The following is a 19,148-nucleotide window of genomic DNA, read 5'->3' on the forward strand; positions in this document are numbered from 1 at the left end:
CAAAGATATACTGACAAGGGATGGCAATACCAGTACAATTCTCTATAAGATGAAGTTAAAATTGAGGAGAAGGTGAAGAACTGAGGAGGGATGAAGGCTTCAAGAACGAGATTCGGAATGGTGGAGCACGCAAAATATTAATAGAAGTAGACCATGGCAGGATAACCTGTCAACAACCTCAAAGGTGTGAAGAGTGGCTAGATAGGCATGCAACCGGGACAAGAAGCTTAAAGGAAGAAGAAATGTCTTGCGTGAAAACATGTTGCCAGATTTGACAGTTCGCCAACTTGGGAGACGCAAGGGTGGACGAGAAGCCTACATCACAATCCACTTATATCACCTCCGTCATATATCAAAAGCCAAGAAAGTTATTCAAGGATATTAAAACATGTCTTAAGAGCACTCAATTTCCATTCCATTCATTGATCCGCCTTAACACCTTTCCTACCAATGCAATGATGCATGGTTTAACTCGCTCTTACACGCACGCTAAAGGTTGCGAAGAAAAAACAGCCTCCCTCCTTGCTTACTCTTGCTGAAGAAACGAGCCTGCCATGTGACACGATATGACAGGACAGGACAGTAATTATTAACACAAAGGGACAAATTTTGGTTGTTTGATCGACGAGATCTGGTATCTTGGTGGGTATGGTAGGTATTGGCCTCCGCTCCGTGGAATCGGCAGAGCAGTAAAGTTCAAACAATTACATATGCAAAGTGTTAGTCGCAAATCCAAGTGAGTCGTGACTCGTGCGTCAAGACCGGTGGCGAAAAGGTATATGGACAGGAAACGATCAGTATGTGACAGGCTCCGCTTGTTTGAGCGGTAGGTGATGTTGCAAGGGCGTTGGTTGAGAATTCATTGACCGTAAGCGGCCCAAGTCCGGTGTGCTTCTTGCAGGACTACAAACTGATTAGTAAAACGAAGACGAAGACCATATGGAATACTTACTGCTCAAGATTCTCCCCTGGCCAGCACGGTCCTCACATGCAAGCTGTAGTCCGCCACCCTCAATGAAGTCCAGTACAACACTATTTGGCAGTTCTTGCATCTCCACATCTGGAATGGACGGTGTCCTAAACTCACTCAAGTGGAATCGACGAGTGGCACCTGCATTGGCCTTGTCTCGTCCGTTCCCATGTGCACTCAGCGCAGGCGAAATGATAAGAAATCCTTGCGAATCAAGGAGCATCGATCTTCGTTTCCAGAGTAAACTATCTGGGAACTGGACGTTCACGTCGCCAATATCAACACTACTGGGTGCCATAGAATTGTTGGAGGGGTATGATGAAGTCATCGACTGAGCATCATTATTGTGGAGAGGCTCGGATTCTTCACGAACAGTTGGGGAGATGGCATGTGCAATAGTTTTGCGGCTTGCCGAAATCCCCGACGACATTCGTCGCATCATACGACTTGCTCTGTTTGACTTCTTCTCAGCCTTCTCATCGCCAGTCGATGATGTTGAGCCCGCTGTGGGAGGTGGAGAGAGAGATTGTGCAGGATCTCGGCTAGAGGTTGACGGACGACTGCTGATGGACATCGGTCGCTGGTGTGCTGGAGAAGCATGCACGGAAGGTGGTCGGGATGAAGATCTTCCTGATGGTGATGTTGCAGTTTCTATAGTAACTGATTGCCGACGCTCGGAAAAGGACGATCTTCGGTCGCTGATCAGGTCTTTAATAATGGTTATCGATGACCGCCGTTCTTTCGTCGTTGTCGCCTTGGAGGATGTTGACAAGCGTCTCTCCTTGGAAAGTCGTCGTTCTTGGATTGTCTCTTTTGGTGGTTGCACAACCGCTCTTTGATGATCTATCACCAGTGGTGACTGTTTCAGGTCCAGAGGAGCATATTCCGAGGGATCCTTCCCAAGTTCTGATTTTGAGGGAAATGGCTGTGAGGGGTCCCGTATGATCCGGGCTGTTACAGAGATGGATTCCGGTCGTGACCGAGCAGGTAAGGTGGTTGGAACGCCCCCAGAAGTGAAAACATCTAAGCGACTTCTCACAGATCCAGATCTTTCTCGAGGTTTGAACGTTTCTGGTGACGAATCAGGAGAGTTTGAAGGCGAATTTCTTGTCAACGAGTTCGCTCTCTCCGCAATAGAGGGCGATTTGCCACGCACGCTTGCCTTCCGGACCGAGAAGAAAGCGGGTGATGACCCTGGTGGGGGACCGGTTGTTCCAGTGGCCGTAGCACCAGGCGCCAGGCTTTGTAACTTCTCTAGAGCCTTGATTCTTTGCGAAATTCCGGACCCCAGATTGACCTTCTTAGCCAAAGGCTTGCTTGGCTGTTGGCTGATACGATTGAGATATGCTGCGCCAGCAGACACAGATCTCGATGGTGGCCGATCAGCGGATGGTAGTTCCAGAGTATCAGATTTTTCCTTTCGCAAAGGAGTTGAGAATACGCGTGAAAATCTGCTCGACTCTCCTTGTTTCTTCTTTGGACTTGGGAATACAGGACTAACAGGCGACTTCGAAACAGAGATCGGTTGGGCCTCTTGCACCACAGCTGAAGACAGCTCTTCCATTAGATCATCGTCCGAGGAGAAGTTGACATCGGAGTTCGCGCGACTTCGGCCAACAATCTCGAGATCTGTGCGAATAGGCTCGACAAGGCCTTTTCGCCTCTGCCTCTTAGAGTTCTGGACGTCTTGACTCTCATCACCTGTGGAAAACGTGCTCCCAACAGGCGACTTCTCGGACGCAGTAATTTCCGCATCAAGAACGGGCGCAGGGAGTTCTCGACTTGCCACATCAGTTTCTTCTTCAGGCTCCTGAACATTGAATCGTGAAGTTGGGATCTTCATCTTTCTTGACGGCGAGAGCGGCTCCACGTCTTGAGGAACAGAATCCGCTACTGCGCTTTGATCTTGACCATGTGTCGCCTCCTTGGGAGACGTCACTGGCGAGCTGACTTCGATTCCTGGAGTGCTTAATGCCGGAACAATTGATTCACTGTGCTGTATTGCGGACTCCGGAGTTTCCTGTATTTGCTGAGCTACTGGCGTAGATTGCTCTTCCACTACCTCCTTCTCTTCTACTCTTGGTGCTACCACTTCTGGAGTCTCAGTCCACGCCTGTAAAGGATTATATACGGTAGGCGAAAGCTGTTCAAGCTTTTCTTCTGCAGGTTCCAAGGATGTCGAGATGGTGCTGCTCTTCGCAATTGGCGTGGTATCCTCGCTATCCGAAGTGACTTCTTCCAACTCGGTTTCTACATGCGGCTCTTCTAGAATAGGCTGTTTAAGGCTATTGTGAACGGTCTCGTCAGTCGATTCCGATATTGACGATGCCCTGGTCGATTCGGCCTTCTCCGAAGGTCCGATAGGGGAGACTGGGTAAGAATCTGATCGTGTTGCATCCGATTCGTCTGTCCTTAATGTAGAATTGGCATCAAATGCAATCCCTGAATCATCCGCCTTCGCAAGCATATCCATGGTGTTCAAGGTATCGTCCACATCCTTCGGTGCTCCATTTGACATTGTCTCGTCTGTTCTAATTGGGCTCGCCAAAGACTCTGAGTGTTCCTGAGATACTGGTTCCGTGGGTTTTACGGCTTCCATTTTCTTCTTGTTTCGCAATTGCATCGCTTTCATTAATCGCGCCTTTTCTGGTGTTATTATAGGCTGCCTAGGGCCTGTACTGGAGTTTGGCGATGTCAATGTGGGCGAAGTCAAAGATTCTGAGCCTATATTTGGTCGTCCACCACTGGTGTGGGGCCTTGTTTGTATGTTCTGTGTCGGCGACAGCATTGAATCTGGCACTGGAGGAGAAATTGTCATGGTGGGAGGTTCCGTGGGATGTTCCGACTTGTTTCTGTCTTTGTCTTTCTTAGATCCTTTGGAAAACAGTTTCAGTCCCGCCGGAAGAGTTGAGACTGGACGATAGTATGACGCTGCTCCCGATGTATGTGGTCTTCCTCCGACATCCAGCGATGGTCTTGGCCCTAACTTGACTTTCGGTCGTCCATTCGAGCCGTACGACGACAAGGTGTAAAGATCGGGTCGCATAGACTGTGAAGATTTTCGTCGTTCTGTTGGAGAGTATGGCCTGGTATCGTGCCCTTGCGAATCTTTCACAGGGGAGACATATGACCCAGCTTCAGACACCATAGAGTTAAAGCTCGCGGATGGCGGAAGGCCACTTGGTAGATCTGGTAGCAGACTAGACTCTGGCAAGGGTGCTTGTGTTCCCGAGAGAGATGTTGCTGTTTTGGCGGTGGGGGGTCGTTCTTCTGGTACTGTCGATTGCCTCTTCGCTCGAGTTTCTTCCTCAGCATCTTCCGCTATTTCCATCAAACGCCTCCGCCGCAAAGAGCTTGTAGACGAGGACGTGGATCCCGACGCAGTATGTAACGAGCATGCGGCAGAGAGGGTCGTGTCTCGAAGCTCCTTCGCAGTGGTGATTGGGAATACAGTGTCATGGGGAGAGAATCGTTCTGTGACCGCATTGAAGTGTACAGAAACTCGCGCTGCGGAGATGTTTAATTAGACCAAGGCTTGTTTGTTTCACCCCTAGATAGAAGCTCACCTTGCACCAATCTGGAGCATTCCTCCGGTACGTATTTAATGACCACATTTCTCCTCCTATATCGCAGAAATCCGAATAATGGAGAGGGTTCCTCGAACTGTGCAATCGCATTTCGAATCTCCACTATTCCCCCATTTCCTCGCCCGGCCAATTCGACCTCGTCCCTGGAAGCATATTTGAGGAGAAACCTATAAGTGGCATGTAAGTATCTGGCCGTGCCCCGCGCGCCCGTCGCAGAAATGAAGCTCACCATCCTCCTGGTTCTGCTACCGCCGCATCATGGGACTCTTTGATCTTCAGATCGTCCAACCCATTCAGCGACATTGCCCTGCAATTCTGTTCTACTGTTGGATATCGTGTTGCTGTGGTTCGTTCTCGAGGCCGCTAGTATCTCTGGAATCGCTTTTCAGGGGTAGCTGAGGCCGGAACATTGATACGGCGAAGCAAATCCAGCTCCTCTGCCACCGGCAGAATCTGGACGTGAGATATCCAAAACAAAGGGCTGAACTGTCGTGTCGTAGATGATGTGTAGAGAGACAACCGTATCCTGTCTGGTTGCGATGCTGCAGTGTTCAACGGTGAAGATACTCCGGATCACTTTTGTTTTGTTCCCCTGGAAAAAGGAACCCACTCGTCTCCAGAGTTAGCGCGCCGGAGGACCAGGGGCGGGCTCTAATTACTGCAGGAGGGCTGCTAGCCGATGTGATGGAGACGACGCCTCGTTCCGTTGTTGACACTCACGACAGCCAGCGCAAAGACATTGATTTCAACGGTGGTTTGTATGAAGGCAGAAAGACTTTTGAGGTGAGTTCGCTGATGTTGTGCATAAGAGTCCGTTTGTTTCACGGAATCATGCAACAGCGTGCTCTAGGAACATGGACCACTCGGGCCGGCCTTGTCAGTCGCTTTGACCTCCACCATTCCTTCAAAACGCACAGATCTCACCACCCATATGTCCATTCAAGCCAATAGGAGAGCCATCTTGAGGCTTCTGGACTTCGAATTCATCTCGGACCCTGTTCACTGGCAGCAGTCAGATCATGTGAAGAAGTACCGTTGCAGCTCATGGTTCGGACGATAGATTGTATGTTAGAACATCAAGGATTGAGATCTCAAACCAAGGCGCAATCCGGGGTTTAACATGCTAGTCAGATTGAAGGTTATCTCTACAGCCAAGCCGACAGTTTGCCTGATAAAATGACATTTTGCTGGTTACAATACACAATGGATTAATTTTATTCTGAAGAAAGGCTGGTTCTGGGAGTTTTTAAAGGTGCAAGTCAAATACTGAGCGGTTTATCGACGATCAGGGAACAGTCAATTGATAGTGCTTAGGATTTCTTGACCCTTGCCAAGCTTACAATTCAGAAACTGCCTCTCCCACGGTTTAGTACACGTTCCTTCTGCTCTATGGCAGGTAGTCGTCACAGCTTTATGATGCAGCATATGTAGGTCTAATACCCACGGATCGAGAACAATAAAAAGAAAATATTAATTGGGCGTCAGACGACCTCTAAAATATAGCTTCCAGGACATTAATAAAGCATTGACATTTCACACGGCATCGACCTTTACCGGAAAATCCAAGCACAGTCCTTGACCAGCTTCCAAAACCACGTCATGCTCAATACAGCTCCGCTGGCAAGAAAATGCATCGTATCGAATTACCATCCTCCGAAACTTCCACCTCCCCATCTCGCACGCCTAGCATATTCGTGTGCTGCCTCGCTGTGGTTCACCCATTGTGCTTCAGGATCAAGATGCCGATCGCGTGGTGTGGAGCGAACCTTGACTCCTTCGAAATAGCATTCATTGACGTAGTCGCATTTGAAGTATCCATTTAGGGCATTGCCGTTTTCGATGAAGGTGATAGAGCGTACTGCCAAATCTGCGTTCACTTGGATCTCGCCCTCTCCAGTTTCACTTCCACGCCATCGGTACCGCCATGTTGATTTTCGTGCCGTTGGTTTCTCATCAGAGCCTAAATAGAAAATATCTTCTGAGTAGTCTCCTGAATCATCTTGGGCAGATCGAGGATACATGCGCATTTGTCTGTCGCTGTCCTCGTCGAGATCTTCTCGCTTGCGCTTCTGTGACGACTCTGATTTCATTTCAGACTTTGGAGTTGGCATTGGTCTCTCGAATCTCATGATTCCCTCTATCAAACTGAAATCAAATGCGCCACACAGCTGTCGTCTACCGCTGTGAGTCTCGAGATATATGTCTAATGTCAAAGACTGGCCGCCCCATTGTTCTTCGATGACTGGACAGCTGATATGATATGAACCTCGAACATCCCAAGTTTTGCTGAGGGATTTTCTGGCAGCCGATTCGTTCTTCGTTGGACTCGGGGTATCGTAATCTCGAAATGCACTCTTCCTGGCTGCCTTCTCCATGCCCTCCATGAATCCTTCTGGTCTGGGTGTAAGTCCCATCCGCAACGGGGATCTCATTCTTGCCATAACTTTCTTCGGAGTTGGAGGATTGACTTCTAGCTGAGTTTTGGGGGCTGGAGTAGGCTTGGCCTGCTTCTTCGACTTCGACGAAGACGATTCTCCTGGAGGCTTCGGGATGGACTTAACCTCCTTCTTGGTAGTGGAGCCAGCAAGGGGCTTCTTCTTCTCCGCTGAGAATACTTGTTTCGATCTCCCAGCCTCTCACTCAATGTCTCTCATCTGATTCCAAACAGCGTCTCTCGTGCGTCCAATAACAACCCAACGATCTGGATGAGGTTTCTTTTTTGCAGTCCAAGGGGCATCTACCGATACGGATTCAAGACCCATGGTTTCCGCTGCCTCCGACACCGCGAGACGTTCATCGGCTCCAATTTTAAGCACTACGATATCCAGGTTTGCAGGACGACCAGAACCACCTTTGGGAAATGCCTCAGTTAAGTATTTCTTCGGGTTCGTTTTGGCTTTCTGTTCGACGGATTGACCAGACCATGAGTCTTTCCTGGCAGCAATATTCTTCTTCTTGAACTCCTTGTTCAACTCCGTCTCGATACTTTTGATTTCCGGTAGGATTTTCTTCTTGGCTTCTCGTAATCGAAGTTGGAGATCGGCAGTCGCTCCTGTCTGGTTTAAACCACGGAATGCACATTGTGCTTTCCAGTAGGCTACCGGTTTCTTTTCAAGTTCCTTTGTCGCGGCACCAGCTTTGGGGTTCTTGGGTGGAATCAGCTTCTCTGCATTAGAATCGTAAAGATAGCCGTCCTTGTAAAGACCTTCGCCTGAACAGGTAAATTTGACAGACTTGTACGTATGCTCCAGAGGAGGGATCACAATTGGATGAAGATCTCCCATTGTGATGGGACCCAGTTAATTGGGTGATGGCAACTGATAGGGTATCTGTCAATACAGCAAATTGTCTGTGAAAACCTAGGAAGTAAACAAAAGTTGTGCAGTAGATATCGCCGCCGGTCAAATATCTGTGCTGCGTCCAGGTTTTGTCCCAGCGTTGAAGCAATTGACTGAGGGTGTCGCGAAATAATATGTCTGAGGATGAGGTTAGGAGGACGTGCCAAAGCGATCGCGAGGTCACGAGACTTAATCTGTTGACCAAGTCCTTAGCGCAGAGCAGGGGTGGGCCAAAAAAGTCGTCGAATTCCAAGCTCCAAGGGGACATCTGATTTGGTACAGACCATCAAAACTTGACACTCATCAACTCTTCACGCCTCAACGACACCTTTCACATACTCTTAATACCCTCTAGATAATCCATCACAATGGTCGAATTAGTAGAAGTCGAGGACGAGTCCTTCGAGACCAAGCAAGCTGGACCCTCGGACGAGGACGACTACTACACCGATACTGGTTCGTTCGCCAGAACCTCCTTGTATCGCCTGCCATCTACTAACATACAATACAGATTCCGAGATCTCATCTGACGACGAAGACAACATCGCCGACGAAGAATCATTCGCAGAACGACTCCTTGCCCTTCGAGACATAGTCCCTCCTACAACACGCTCATACATCTCCGGCAAGATCGAGACAACCACAAGTTGGATCAAGTCGGGTCTTCTATTCAGCGGCAAGACCTTGTGGGTTGTGAGCACAAGTGCGCTATTACTGGGTGTGCCGTGGGCATTGGCTTTTGCAGAGGAGCAGCAGATGGTCGAGATGGAGAAGGAGATGAGAATGCGTGAGGCGGGTGAAGGGGTAAGCTGCCTGTCCATATCCGACCGTACTGCAAGATACTGACAACCTGAAAGCTTCTGTCCGGATCAGCTGCCGGTAACTTGAACGCTCAGCTCGGTGCGCAACAATCACAGCCAGCTTTGTAATAATGGGACGGGTCATAATCAACGGGAACTCATGGCCATTTAGGTAGGCATCCATTTCATCTACACTACTTCGCCCCCTGCTATGATGATGAACTTTGAGAGATTCCATTTCGGACGGCCCCGGCCTATGTCGACTTCTCAACTGTTACACATTCCCTGAGCACACTAAAATTGCCACCTCGACTTTCTCTGCATTGCTCTCTGTACGCAAGCTAACAGCAAGCCTCAGACATGAACCGAATGGATGGATAAACGATTGTATTGTATACCAATGTGTGTATTGATGGAAGGACGTAAGGCTGCATATCAGGAGGGTATGATTTCGAGGCTTCAAGCCTATGTTGTAATTATAGATCTCTCCTCACGAACAATGATGTTCTACGAAGGTATTACCAAGTGCAAGGAAATCCACCATGTACTGTCCCAACTCATAACCTCTCTATCCATGGTGACATAAATTGTCTTCCGACTTTGTGCAACACTATCATCCAATCTCCCAAAAGCAAGATCCCGACAGAATTCTCTGGTCACGCACGACCCTGTTTCATCACACCCAGTCCAATCCAATGCGCCCCATTCCGAGGCCTGGCCAAGGCATGCAAGGCTACGACTTCCTTTTTCGCACTTCTAAAATACATGCCCATTCCCATCAACCACAATCTTTCACCTCAAGTCATGGAAATAAGAGCTCCGTAGTTCGATATACTCAAGATGCCGCTATCGTTCTCACGTCGCGTGTCGTTACTGCCCAGGAGTTTTGTGGCCGATTCAACAAGGAGAAGAACGACTACTTAGTATGTGTTCCCTAAGTGTACAGATGATGTCACGAGGCCAAGAATATACCCCTTTCAGGAATAATTTGTTGGAGAGATGAGGCATGCGTTAAATTGAGAGTGAGGCTCTAATGCTGACGCTGATTTCAATAGTCCTCTCGCGAATAGCTCCCGTAAGAAGGATAGACGGTGAGTAAATACAGCCCCTTACTAGCTTTCCCTTACCCGATATGTCAAATCTCCAATCTCAAATATAAACTCGTGATTGATGATTTACAACGACAACATAATAACGATCTATCAGATGGCCTCTCGTTCTTCGTTTCTGGAAGGGTTCTATCCACGGCAGTATGTTTTCCCCACGTCAAGATTCTGATCCAACTCTGACACAAAGATTCAGCCATCCTCTTCCCAGTCTTCGTTCACTCGATCCTTGCCGCTTTCGTTGTCTATGTGAATCAGCATATAAATAGCGATTTCAACTTACCGAGTAGTATCGTAAGTTCTATGATGTGTTTCCTCTCCGATGCTCCTTCGTCCTCCTTTAAACCCGTTCCTCCAACCAGAGAACCAAATTATTTTTTCTTCATCTTTTTCAAGTCCGAACTGCTCGGAAATGCATCCAGAACTTAGGAAAATTCCCAAACTAAAAATCCATCAGATCCCCTCCCTCTCAATAGTAGTCGGTCTCATGCTCGTCTTCCGTAACCAAACAGCCTACTCCCGCTTCTGGGGCGGCCGCTGCCATCTCAACACAGTAACAACATCTATACGCTGTCTCTCACGCCAAATCCTCGTTCTAGTCCCCGCCCCTTCAACATTCGGACTGCAACTCCACTCCGTCGTATCCAACGACTCTCTCCTCCACAGGAACTACCCACCTAGTCACCGAGCATCTAAAGACCCAGCCGTTCCTGACAAGAGCGCTTTCTCAGCATCCAAATCCTCGCTTGGACTCGGAGCCGGGAATGGAAGTACGGGGTCGGATGTGAATGCTGAGGGCTCAGTGACGCTCTCAAGAGCTGATGAGATGAAGACTATTGAGACGGTCAAGATTCTCATTGCGATGTTGTACACGATCAAGAACCATTTGCGTGCGGAATGGGGAGTTGCTCTTAGCCCAGGGACTATGCTTGGGCCTGATGGGCAGGAGAGTACGGGTGATGAATATAAAGATCTGTTACCACCGGGGCTGAAAGGATATGAGCATCGTGGGTTAGGACTGACTCTTGAGCTGGCGACGTTTGTGGAGAAGTTTATCGCAGTTGGTGTTAAGAAGTGAGTCCTCAGGCAGTCTTGTGTCCAGCCCTCGGATTAGACTGAGATACGGATTTTCGATATTGGATCTATGAACAAGGAGTGTTGAATACAATGTTAACGTCTTTCCAGGGAATGGTTCCACAATGCAGCATCAGCCTCCATGCTAACATCACTCAACGCTCTCACATCCGCATACGGAAGCATGGAAGTCATCCGACTCGTTCCAATTCCAGTTGCCCATCTGTAAGTACATCTTCCCTCCTATCAATAACTAAAGGAATATGTCCTAATCCAGATACATCAGAATCCACCACAAACAAACTCTCGCTCTCTTCTGCGGCATCCTCCCCTTCGCAATGGCCTCCGAAATGGACTGGTGGGCCGTCCCACTCGTAGCCTTCGTAGCATTCACCCTGTAAGTCTTCTCTTCTGTCTTTTCTAGCTCCCTCCTTCTCTCCATCCGCCATATCTCCTCCTCCACATATCTCTCCATCCCCAACTCCCAGCCAACAACCCAAAAGCTAACACCTTCTCTCCTCCCCTCACAGCTACGGCATAGAAGGCATAGCCCAAACCTACGAAGACCCCTTCGGCATCGAAAAGATCGACATCAACATGGACGACATCGTCGAGGACGCCCGCAAAGAAGTAGAAGTCATGCTCACAGCCTGGCAAACCCAAGGTCCCTCCTCAACCTCCACCTCCACCAACACAACCAACTACAACGGCTCCATCTTCCGCCCCCGCGTAGGCGGCTTTCTCGATACGCCTCGCTCCGTCGACGAGTCTGAGGATTTGACTATGTCTATGCCTAATTTACCTACTCTGCCTGGTAATGCTCCCAGCGGTTCTGGTATGGGAGCAGGTGCAGGAACCGGAGGAGCAGGAGGATTCTACGCGAACGACACAGCCAACGAATCCCGCTCTCGCAGCCAAGTCCGGTTTCTGGTCAATCCAGCGCAGGGTACGTCTCCAGGTACTGCGACGACGAGAAGGGAAGATAGTGGGTTCAGTGCGTATACGGATGATGAGCCTGTGGAGATTAAGCATAGGGCTTCGTCTAGGCTTTCGAGGGCTGTTAGTCCGGGGTCTAGTACGCCTGAGGGGGAGGGAGAGGGTGAAGCTAGGGAAGGGAGAGGGTGAAGATGGGGAGGGGAGAGGGGAGAGGGAAGAAGGGGTATGGGTTTTTATAAGGGGGTGTGAGGTTGTTTGTTTCTTTTTGTGAAGGTGCAGGTCGAGGGTGGGAGGAGGAATGGTGGCGAGTTCAGGAGTGAGCGACTTGGAGTGAGAGGAGGTACTTGGAAACTTTGCATTTGCATTTGCTTTTTCATTTGCATTTACGTTTGCTTTGATTTGCATGCATGCATAGCATACCATAGCGTGGACAGACGAGCGAGTGGTTGACCGATCCCTTGAAACCGACTGCATTTTGCATTTCAAAACAAGCGAGCGAGCGATCAGTCATCAGCACCAGGATTGGTATTGGAATACTCTTTTTCTATTACTCTCGAACTGTTGTATATCTCTGTTATTAATTCCGGTTTTGGGTTTTGGTTTTCCTGTTGTTTCTAGCACTCCAGCATACATATACATATATACATATACCGACATACCTATATCGAGCCATGGAAAACACGGTTAACTTATGTAATGGAAACTTTTGATACATATCTGACATTGCACGATTTGAAGGCCTGAGCGTGATGTTATGGTAGGAGGTACGCCGATGATTCAAGAAGCAGACTAGAAGAGCAGAGCAGAGCAGATAAGGAACGGTGAGAGTAGGGAGTGGTTTTCGAGATTGTCATTCTCAGAGGCAAAAGTAGATAAGAAAAAGAGCAGTGCGTTATAGGAGCAACTTTGGTAGGTAGTTTCTATTAGTATCACAGCTAAGAAGAGAGGCACAGGGAAAAAAAATTTGTATAACTGCTTTCCATATTCCGACAGACAGGTTTTCCTACGCCTTCTATGATACAAACAAAATAGGTAGTGATTTTGAAGAAGACATAAGTTTTTCCGAAGAGAGGAGAAAGAGGGGTGAGTGAGTGGGTGATGTACAAATGGCAGTAGTGATTCGAGAGCAGCTCCCAACATGATCCCCACGCGCCAGCCATGCCGCGAGCAAGGAAAAATTTGTCCCTTTCCACATAAAACCCCAGCCAGTCATACATCCATGCCGCCCCAAGTCGCTGTAAAGCAAGGTTATACAAAGAAGCTTCCTTCCTTCGTGTCCAATCCCACCACCAACACACACAATCATACATTCCATCCACTCTAGCGACTTACAAGCGGTTGAAGTTGCTTTACTTGATGATCCGCGTAACCAATCCAGTAGCGACAGTTCGTCCACCCTCACGAACATTGAATCTCTGTCCGACCTCCACAGCGACAGGTTGATGGAGCTCGCATCTCATCTCGACATTATCACCAGGCATAACCATCTTCGAGTCCGCATCCCCCGTTCCCTCAGGCCAGAACAGCGCAGCCGCCTCATCCGCCGTCCGCAAGAAGATCTGCGGTCTGTAGTTCTGGTGGAAACCAGTGTGGCGACCACCCTCCTCCTTCGTCAACACATACATGGAAACCAAGAACTCCTTGTGTGGCTTGGTAGTTCCGGGCTGCACGATGACCATTCCACGGCGGACATCCTCGCGCTTGATACCACGGAGGAGAAGACCGGAGTTGTCACCGGCGCGGGACTCCTCGCAGGACTTCTTGAAGGTCTCGATATCGGTGACCTTTGTCTTGATTGGGACGTCTCCCTTGCCAACGAGCTCGACTTCCTGGTCGCGCTTGAGGGTTCCACGCTCGACACGGCCGGATGCGACGGTTCCACGACCAGGGATGGAGAAGACGTCTTCGACGGACATGAGGAAGGGCTTGTCGAGGTCACGCTGGGGAGTTGGGATCCAGGTGTCGACTGCTGCGAGAAGCTCATCGATCTTAGACTCTCCAATCTCAGGTCGGCGGCCATCCAGTGCGCAAAGGGCGGAACCCAGGATGATTGGGGTCTCGTCACCCTCGAAACCGTAGGTGTTGAGAAGCTCGCGCATCTCCATCTCGACGAGCTCCAACATCTCAGGGTCTTCCAAAGCATCGACCTTGTTAACGAAAACAACGATCTTCTGAACACCGACTTGGCGAGCGAGCAAGAGATGCTCTCTGGTCTGCGGCATTTGTCCATCTGATGCTGCTACAACAATAACAGCTCCATCCATGTTGGCAGCTCCTGTAATCATGTTCTTGATGTAATCGGCGTGACCGGGACAGTCGACGTGTGAGTAATGGCGGGCTTCAGTCGAGTACTCGATGTGTGCGGTTGAGATGGTGATACCACGCTTTCGCTCTTCGGGGGCTTTATCGATCGAGCCATAGTCGAGAAAGCTGGCAAGACCCTTCTCGGCTTGACGCTTGGTTATAGCAGCTGTGAGAGTTGTCTGTATGAAATCCAATGGTTAGTTGACGCTATGCAATTTGCCTCCTTTCCTTCGAGTCTGAGATGTCCTACCTTTCCGTGATCAACATGACCAATTGTACCTGCAGATCATTAGACAAGACAACCAGCATAGCCCAACAATGATAGACATACCAATATTAACATGAGGCTTCGTCCGCTCGAAAGCAGTTGCGTATGATCTCGCCGCATTCAACACCGAAGCACCTCCATCTCGACGTCGCAGAGCATGTTGCAGCGGGCTCACGGAATTGCCTTGCTGCAGCGCAGACCGAGCTGTCCGCAGGAAGGGAGTGAGTGTTCGAGAAAACGCCGGCATTATTATGTGTGTTGAGAGAAGGAAAGAGGAGAGGAGATGAGATGCAGAAAGGGGAATGTTTATGGGCCAAAGTCGAGCGAGCTCATAAATTTTAGTCGGCACAACCTCAATCTAACAGGGGTGAACAGCACGTGATCGCGTGTTTTTGAGACTGGCACTCGAGGAGAAGGCTTGTTCCAGGCATCAGCAGAGCTCTCAGTATTAAGCGACGATTCACTGGTTGTTCAGTAACCGCTCATGATAAAGGTTTCTTCGTCATTGCGAGGTTCTTGCTTTACTAAGTTGCCCATCCACAGTGGCTGGAAATGTGCCTGCACCTTTGAGGGCAGACTTCCAGAAGCAATATCGGATCCAGGCTTTTCATATGTTGCAAGAACACTGTTCTTCCAGATCTTTAATCTCATCTACACTTACTTCACTAGGAAATGTCACATTAACTGGTCAGGCTGCACAAGATGAAAGGCATTTACCAAGAACATTACACAACACCGAGAGTATCAATCATCAATTCATCGCTGAAGGTTTGTATTGCCGCTATTATCCTTCGTACAAACAAAGGGAATTAGTTATTTAACTTCGCTGTTATTGCTCGATTTGAGCACCTCCCACCCTTATTACCACCGGAACCCCTATCCTTCCATCGCACCTCGCTGTTAAAGGGGAATTTCCCAAAGAGACTAATTACACAGGGTACTCATAAAATGCAATCGCGTGCCGATGACGTAAGAAAATGTTTCCCCCATGACCAGAACTTTGTACTACTGGTATGCGCGGTAGTGGTATCACAATGCATCAAATCCTCATGAAATAAAGAACGGTCGTTCCAGAGCCTACACTCTCCAGCTGATTAGACGCTTCCAGTCAACACTGGGTTGTTGGAGCCAAGGGTGGTGTTGCCGTTGGCGACCTTCCCATTGGTATAGCCGTTACCGTTGGTTGCGGAGCTGTTGATGCCGTTACCATTAGCAGAAGGATTGAGTGCCTGGTCAACTTGGTTTCCGAAAGAGGTGCCGGAGGTGGTTCCAGCAGCTTGAGCAGATGGATCGTTGAGCTTGTTGGTCATGGAGTCAGTGTTGCCAACGTTTTGAGGTCCACGAACACCACCTGTGGTGACAGAGTGATCCTTGCGAGTGACGCTTGGAGCCTTTGGAATATCGCTGGATGGGGAAGCAGAGCCCAACTTGAAGATGGGTGAATGCCATGTCTCTCCCTTCTGGCCAAGCTCCTTGTACTCTGTAGCCTTGGAAGAGATACCTCCGGGCAACTTGATGTTGGGGAATATGGAGTCGTGTTGAGTCATGGCGACGTTGACCTTCTTGTCGGCGGCGACAGCCTCCGCCTTTTGCTTTCCATGCAAAAGTTGCTTCTGCAGGGCATTGACATAACGTTGGTAGATGTTGGGGGCATTTTCTGGATTCTCCTTGGCCTGTACATCGTTAGGAAATTCTATCAACCACTGGATGGAACTACTAACCTCCTCAATCGCACGATCAGCCTCAAGCTTGACCTTGTATGCCAGAGCATCAAACTCATTGAACTTGTCCTTGATAACCTTCTCCAAAGCCTTCTGGAGAGCTGGGCGCATAACCTTAAGCATCATTGGCTTAACAATAGCGAACAAGACCTTGTGCTTGGATTGCTTCAACTTGATATTGAAGTTCTTGACATCAACATCGACCTTGTCAACCTTGAAGAAGTTCTGACGATCCTTCTTCTCTGCAGTGGACATCTTCATCTTGAAGCTGAGTCCACTTCCGCCAAGGAAGATATCGGCAACACCAGTGTCGGTGATGGATGGGAAACCCTGCTTCTTCTTGATGTGGAAAGACACATCACGGAGATCCATCTGGACACCAGCGATGGAGAGCATGATGCTGTGGGCGCTCTTGTTAGCAACCTTCTTTCGGCCCCATCTGATGTAATTGTCTAGGTAACTGTTAGAGCCTGTATATCTTCATGATTTTGAACGACTTACCATTGGCAATCTCGAGGACATTTGGCATCAAGTTGTCACTCTCAATGACCAAGTTCTCGATAACAGCATCCATAGTAGGGTCAGAGTACTCGATTCTGGGAATAGGCACATAACGAACAGACTCGAAGATACCAGGAATGATGACGTCGGTAAGATCCTTGACCAAATGAGGCTTGAAAGTTGGCTTGCCGTTCTCATCGTTACCTAAGTCATTGAAGAGCTTCTGAATCGACTCGGCGAAACGCTTGTTGACAGGGTCCTTGTCGAATTGATCAGCCAAGAACTTGACCTCATCGACAACACGATCGGTGTGGTTGCGGTAACGATCTCTGAGAAGGAAGTTGCCACGGTCGTAAAGGGCATTCCATTCTTCGGTAGCAGCATCTTCCAAGACGAATCCTTGTTGCTTGAGGCACTTTCGGACATATGCGTTGATGTTCTTGAACCAGGATTTAAGTTCAGGGTCCTTATCGGCATCACGATAGATGTTGTTGATGGACTCGAAGAGGTCATCGGTTGAGGTACCGTTTGTCCATCGTTGGATCAAAAGGAGTAGGTCGGCTTCGGCCTTCTTCAAGGAATCGTCACCGTGAGCACCCTTGACGGTGCCAGTGGCCTGGTTACCGAGAGTAGTGGCGTGACCAGCATAAGTCTCGGCGAGATTGAGAAGAGTCTCGATAGCTTGCATGTAGTCTGGGTGACCTTGGCATTCAACCACGAGCTTCTTTAGGCGCCAGATAGTCTGCTCGCGGCGTTCTTGTGGCATCTTCTTGCTGAGGTAGTTCTTGGTTTGCTCACGAGTCTTGCGACCCTTCTCCTTGGTCTCCTCAGGCACGTTCTCAGACGCACGTTGCTTGAGAGTGGAAGCAGCATTCTGGAGACCAGCACCGGCATCAACTCCAGAGTTGGTACCTTGTTCCTGATCGCGTTGAGCAAGAGCAGCAGTGTCGGCTGGGTCACGCGAGCCATCTGGGTGAGCAGCTTGGCTCGCATCACCAGCAGCGGCCTTTAAATCCTCTTGGTGGAGAGGAGTTTGCTTGCTGTATGTAGACTTGACCTGCTTCTTGATATTGCCAGCAGACATGTCGGGGACATCGTGCCAGGTATTATCATCGGCTGGCTTGTCGATTTGAGCAAGATCGTCCTCGTTAGGATTGATCTTGTTGGCCGCATTCGAAGCTGCGTCACCAGCAATGTCGCGAATGAGAATTGTGGCATCGTTCACTAGGAACTGTTAGGACTCGCAACTTAGTTTTGAACTTCATATACTTACAAAGCTTGCGGAATTGACCATTGGAGATAATCAACGTGCCGAGAGTTCGGAGACCCTCCAATGCCTCGTTTCCATGTTGCTTGGCAGTATCCTTGTCGACTGGAGCACCTGGAAGCTTAGCATTTCCACCGCTGATCTTCTGAGACTCCCAGATGAAATCCTGGAGAACATTGCCCTCGTTCTTGGTGAGAATCATATATTTGGCCTGCTCCACAACATCGCGGAAGTCAGCAACCAAGGCGCGTCCCTCGGAAGATAGCTTCTTAGAAGGGTTGGCCATCGGGCGGGACTTTAGGAAGCTGTTGAGAGCGATATCGATCTGCTCATTCTGTAGGAGGCAAATTAGCATGCGCAATTGAGAATTGGAAATAATTGTAGACTTACGGATGGAACTTTGCCATTTTGGAAGGCTTCGCAGATTGTCAGTTTTTAATTGGCGATTGCGCATTCGAGCAACTTACCGGTAGCAATGCCATACAGCTGGAGCTTTCTGTTGACATCCTCCTCCTTGGCCTTGACATTAGTTGGTCTGTTGACGCCTGTGGACGACATGATTGATGAAAATGCGACTGCTGGGTATCACTGAACTAAAAGAGAAATAGAATGGGAGCGAGTCTGGAGCTGAATTGTGGCTCTCAGACGATGTGTGTGTAGACTCGAAGATCGATTGAACTTCGGTGGATGGGGAATTGATGTTTGGGTGGATGCGATGGATGGGAGTTGGGTATCTTGATATGTGTGTTTGGTAGGAAGGAAGAAAAGAGGGAGCTGCGCGGGGAGGCAGAGGTCTTTGTGTTTTGCTTGCTGGGTGAGTAGAGTACGAGTAGTGCTTTCCCTTCCCAGGTTGGTCGAGCAGTACTACTTTACTGTCTTGGTTGGCAAGACAGAGGAGGGAGCCAGGAGCCAGGAGCCAGGAGCCAGGGTGGCTTCAAGCTTGTGAGATCACTGAAATGAGACGAGATCAGCCCCTTTCCGGGCGTGGCGTTACTGTGACAGAGACAGAGACAGAGACAGAGACAGAGACACACTGTTTTCCTGCTTGCTGCTCCCTTTGTGGTTACTGGTGTTTGCATGCCAGGGATTGTTTGGGTAGCGTAGCGTAGCGTGTTGTCTTTCGTTTGGTAATTTACTTGTAAATGTAGCTTAGCTTAGCCTGACGCGAATATGTGTCGACGTCATAACGTAGCTAGCCAGCTAACTGGAGCGAGCGAGCGAGAGGAGTTTTGCATTTGATCTCCATCTCCATCTCCATCTCCATCTCCATACACCC

At 49.1% G+C, this 19,148-nt stretch overlaps 6 protein-coding genes across 6 annotated transcripts; 2 read left to right on the forward strand and 4 right to left on the reverse strand.

Annotated features, from left to right (window-relative positions):
- Positions 1-73: 73 nt before the first annotated feature.
- ONS95_000377 (uncharacterized protein) lies at positions 74-4,905 on the reverse strand. Its single transcript, XM_058493527.1, has 3 exons — positions 4,787-4,905; positions 4,537-4,724; positions 74-4,477 (listed from the first exon to the last, which is right to left on the reverse strand). The coding sequence occupies exons 1-3, from the start codon at positions 4,858-4,860 to the stop codon at positions 915-917; spliced, it is 3,825 nt and encodes a 1,274-aa protein (XP_058363727.1). The 5' UTR covers positions 4,861-4,905; the 3' UTR covers positions 74-914.
- A 1,295-nt stretch (positions 4,906-6,200) lies between these two features.
- ONS95_000378 (uncharacterized protein) lies at positions 6,201-7,841 on the reverse strand (the record flags this gene model as incomplete). Its single annotated transcript, XM_058493528.1, has 2 exons — positions 6,201-7,154; positions 7,224-7,841. 2 exons carry the CDS (start codon positions 7,839-7,841, stop codon positions 6,201-6,203), a joined length of 1,572 nt encoding a protein of 523 aa, XP_058363728.1.
- A 422-nt stretch (positions 7,842-8,263) lies between these two features.
- On the forward strand, positions 8,264-8,824 carry TOM22 (mitochondrial import receptor protein; the record flags this gene model as incomplete). The annotated part of the gene is made up of 3 exons (XM_058493529.1): positions 8,264-8,351; positions 8,407-8,699; positions 8,753-8,824. The coding sequence occupies 3 exons, from the start codon at positions 8,264-8,266 to the stop codon at positions 8,822-8,824; spliced, it is 453 nt and encodes a 150-aa protein (XP_058363729.1).
- A 711-nt stretch (positions 8,825-9,535) lies between these two features.
- On the forward strand, positions 9,536-12,000 carry ONS95_000380 (uncharacterized protein; the record flags this gene model as incomplete). Its single annotated transcript, XM_058493530.1, has 8 exons — positions 9,536-9,618; positions 9,751-9,786; positions 9,902-9,945; positions 9,998-10,095; positions 10,259-10,875; positions 10,987-11,100; positions 11,162-11,272; positions 11,406-12,000. 8 exons carry the CDS (start codon positions 9,536-9,538, stop codon positions 11,998-12,000), a joined length of 1,698 nt encoding a protein of 565 aa, XP_058363730.1.
- Positions 12,001-13,160: 1,160 nt separating this feature from the next.
- Positions 13,161-14,630, reverse strand: TUF1 (translation elongation factor Tu; the record flags this gene model as incomplete). The annotated part of the gene is made up of 3 exons (XM_058493531.1): positions 13,161-14,294; positions 14,366-14,394; positions 14,447-14,630. The coding sequence occupies 3 exons, from the start codon at positions 14,628-14,630 to the stop codon at positions 13,161-13,163; spliced, it is 1,347 nt and encodes a 448-aa protein (XP_058363731.1).
- An 847-nt stretch (positions 14,631-15,477) lies between these two features.
- ONS95_000382 (uncharacterized protein) lies at positions 15,478-18,430 on the reverse strand (the record flags this gene model as incomplete). Its single annotated transcript, XM_058493532.1, has 6 exons — positions 15,478-16,056; positions 16,105-16,556; positions 16,606-17,829; positions 17,879-18,206; positions 18,263-18,288; positions 18,340-18,430. The coding sequence occupies 6 exons, from the start codon at positions 18,428-18,430 to the stop codon at positions 15,478-15,480; spliced, it is 2,700 nt and encodes an 899-aa protein (XP_058363732.1).
- Positions 18,431-19,148: the final 718 nt, after the last annotated feature.

The sequence above is a fragment of the Cadophora gregata genome, assembly GCF_030347475.1.
Source record: "Cadophora gregata isolate MNR1 chromosome Unknown scaffold_1, whole genome shotgun sequence".
In the NCBI taxonomy this organism is placed as follows: Eukaryota; Fungi; Ascomycota; class Leotiomycetes; order Helotiales; family Ploettnerulaceae; genus Cadophora; species Cadophora gregata.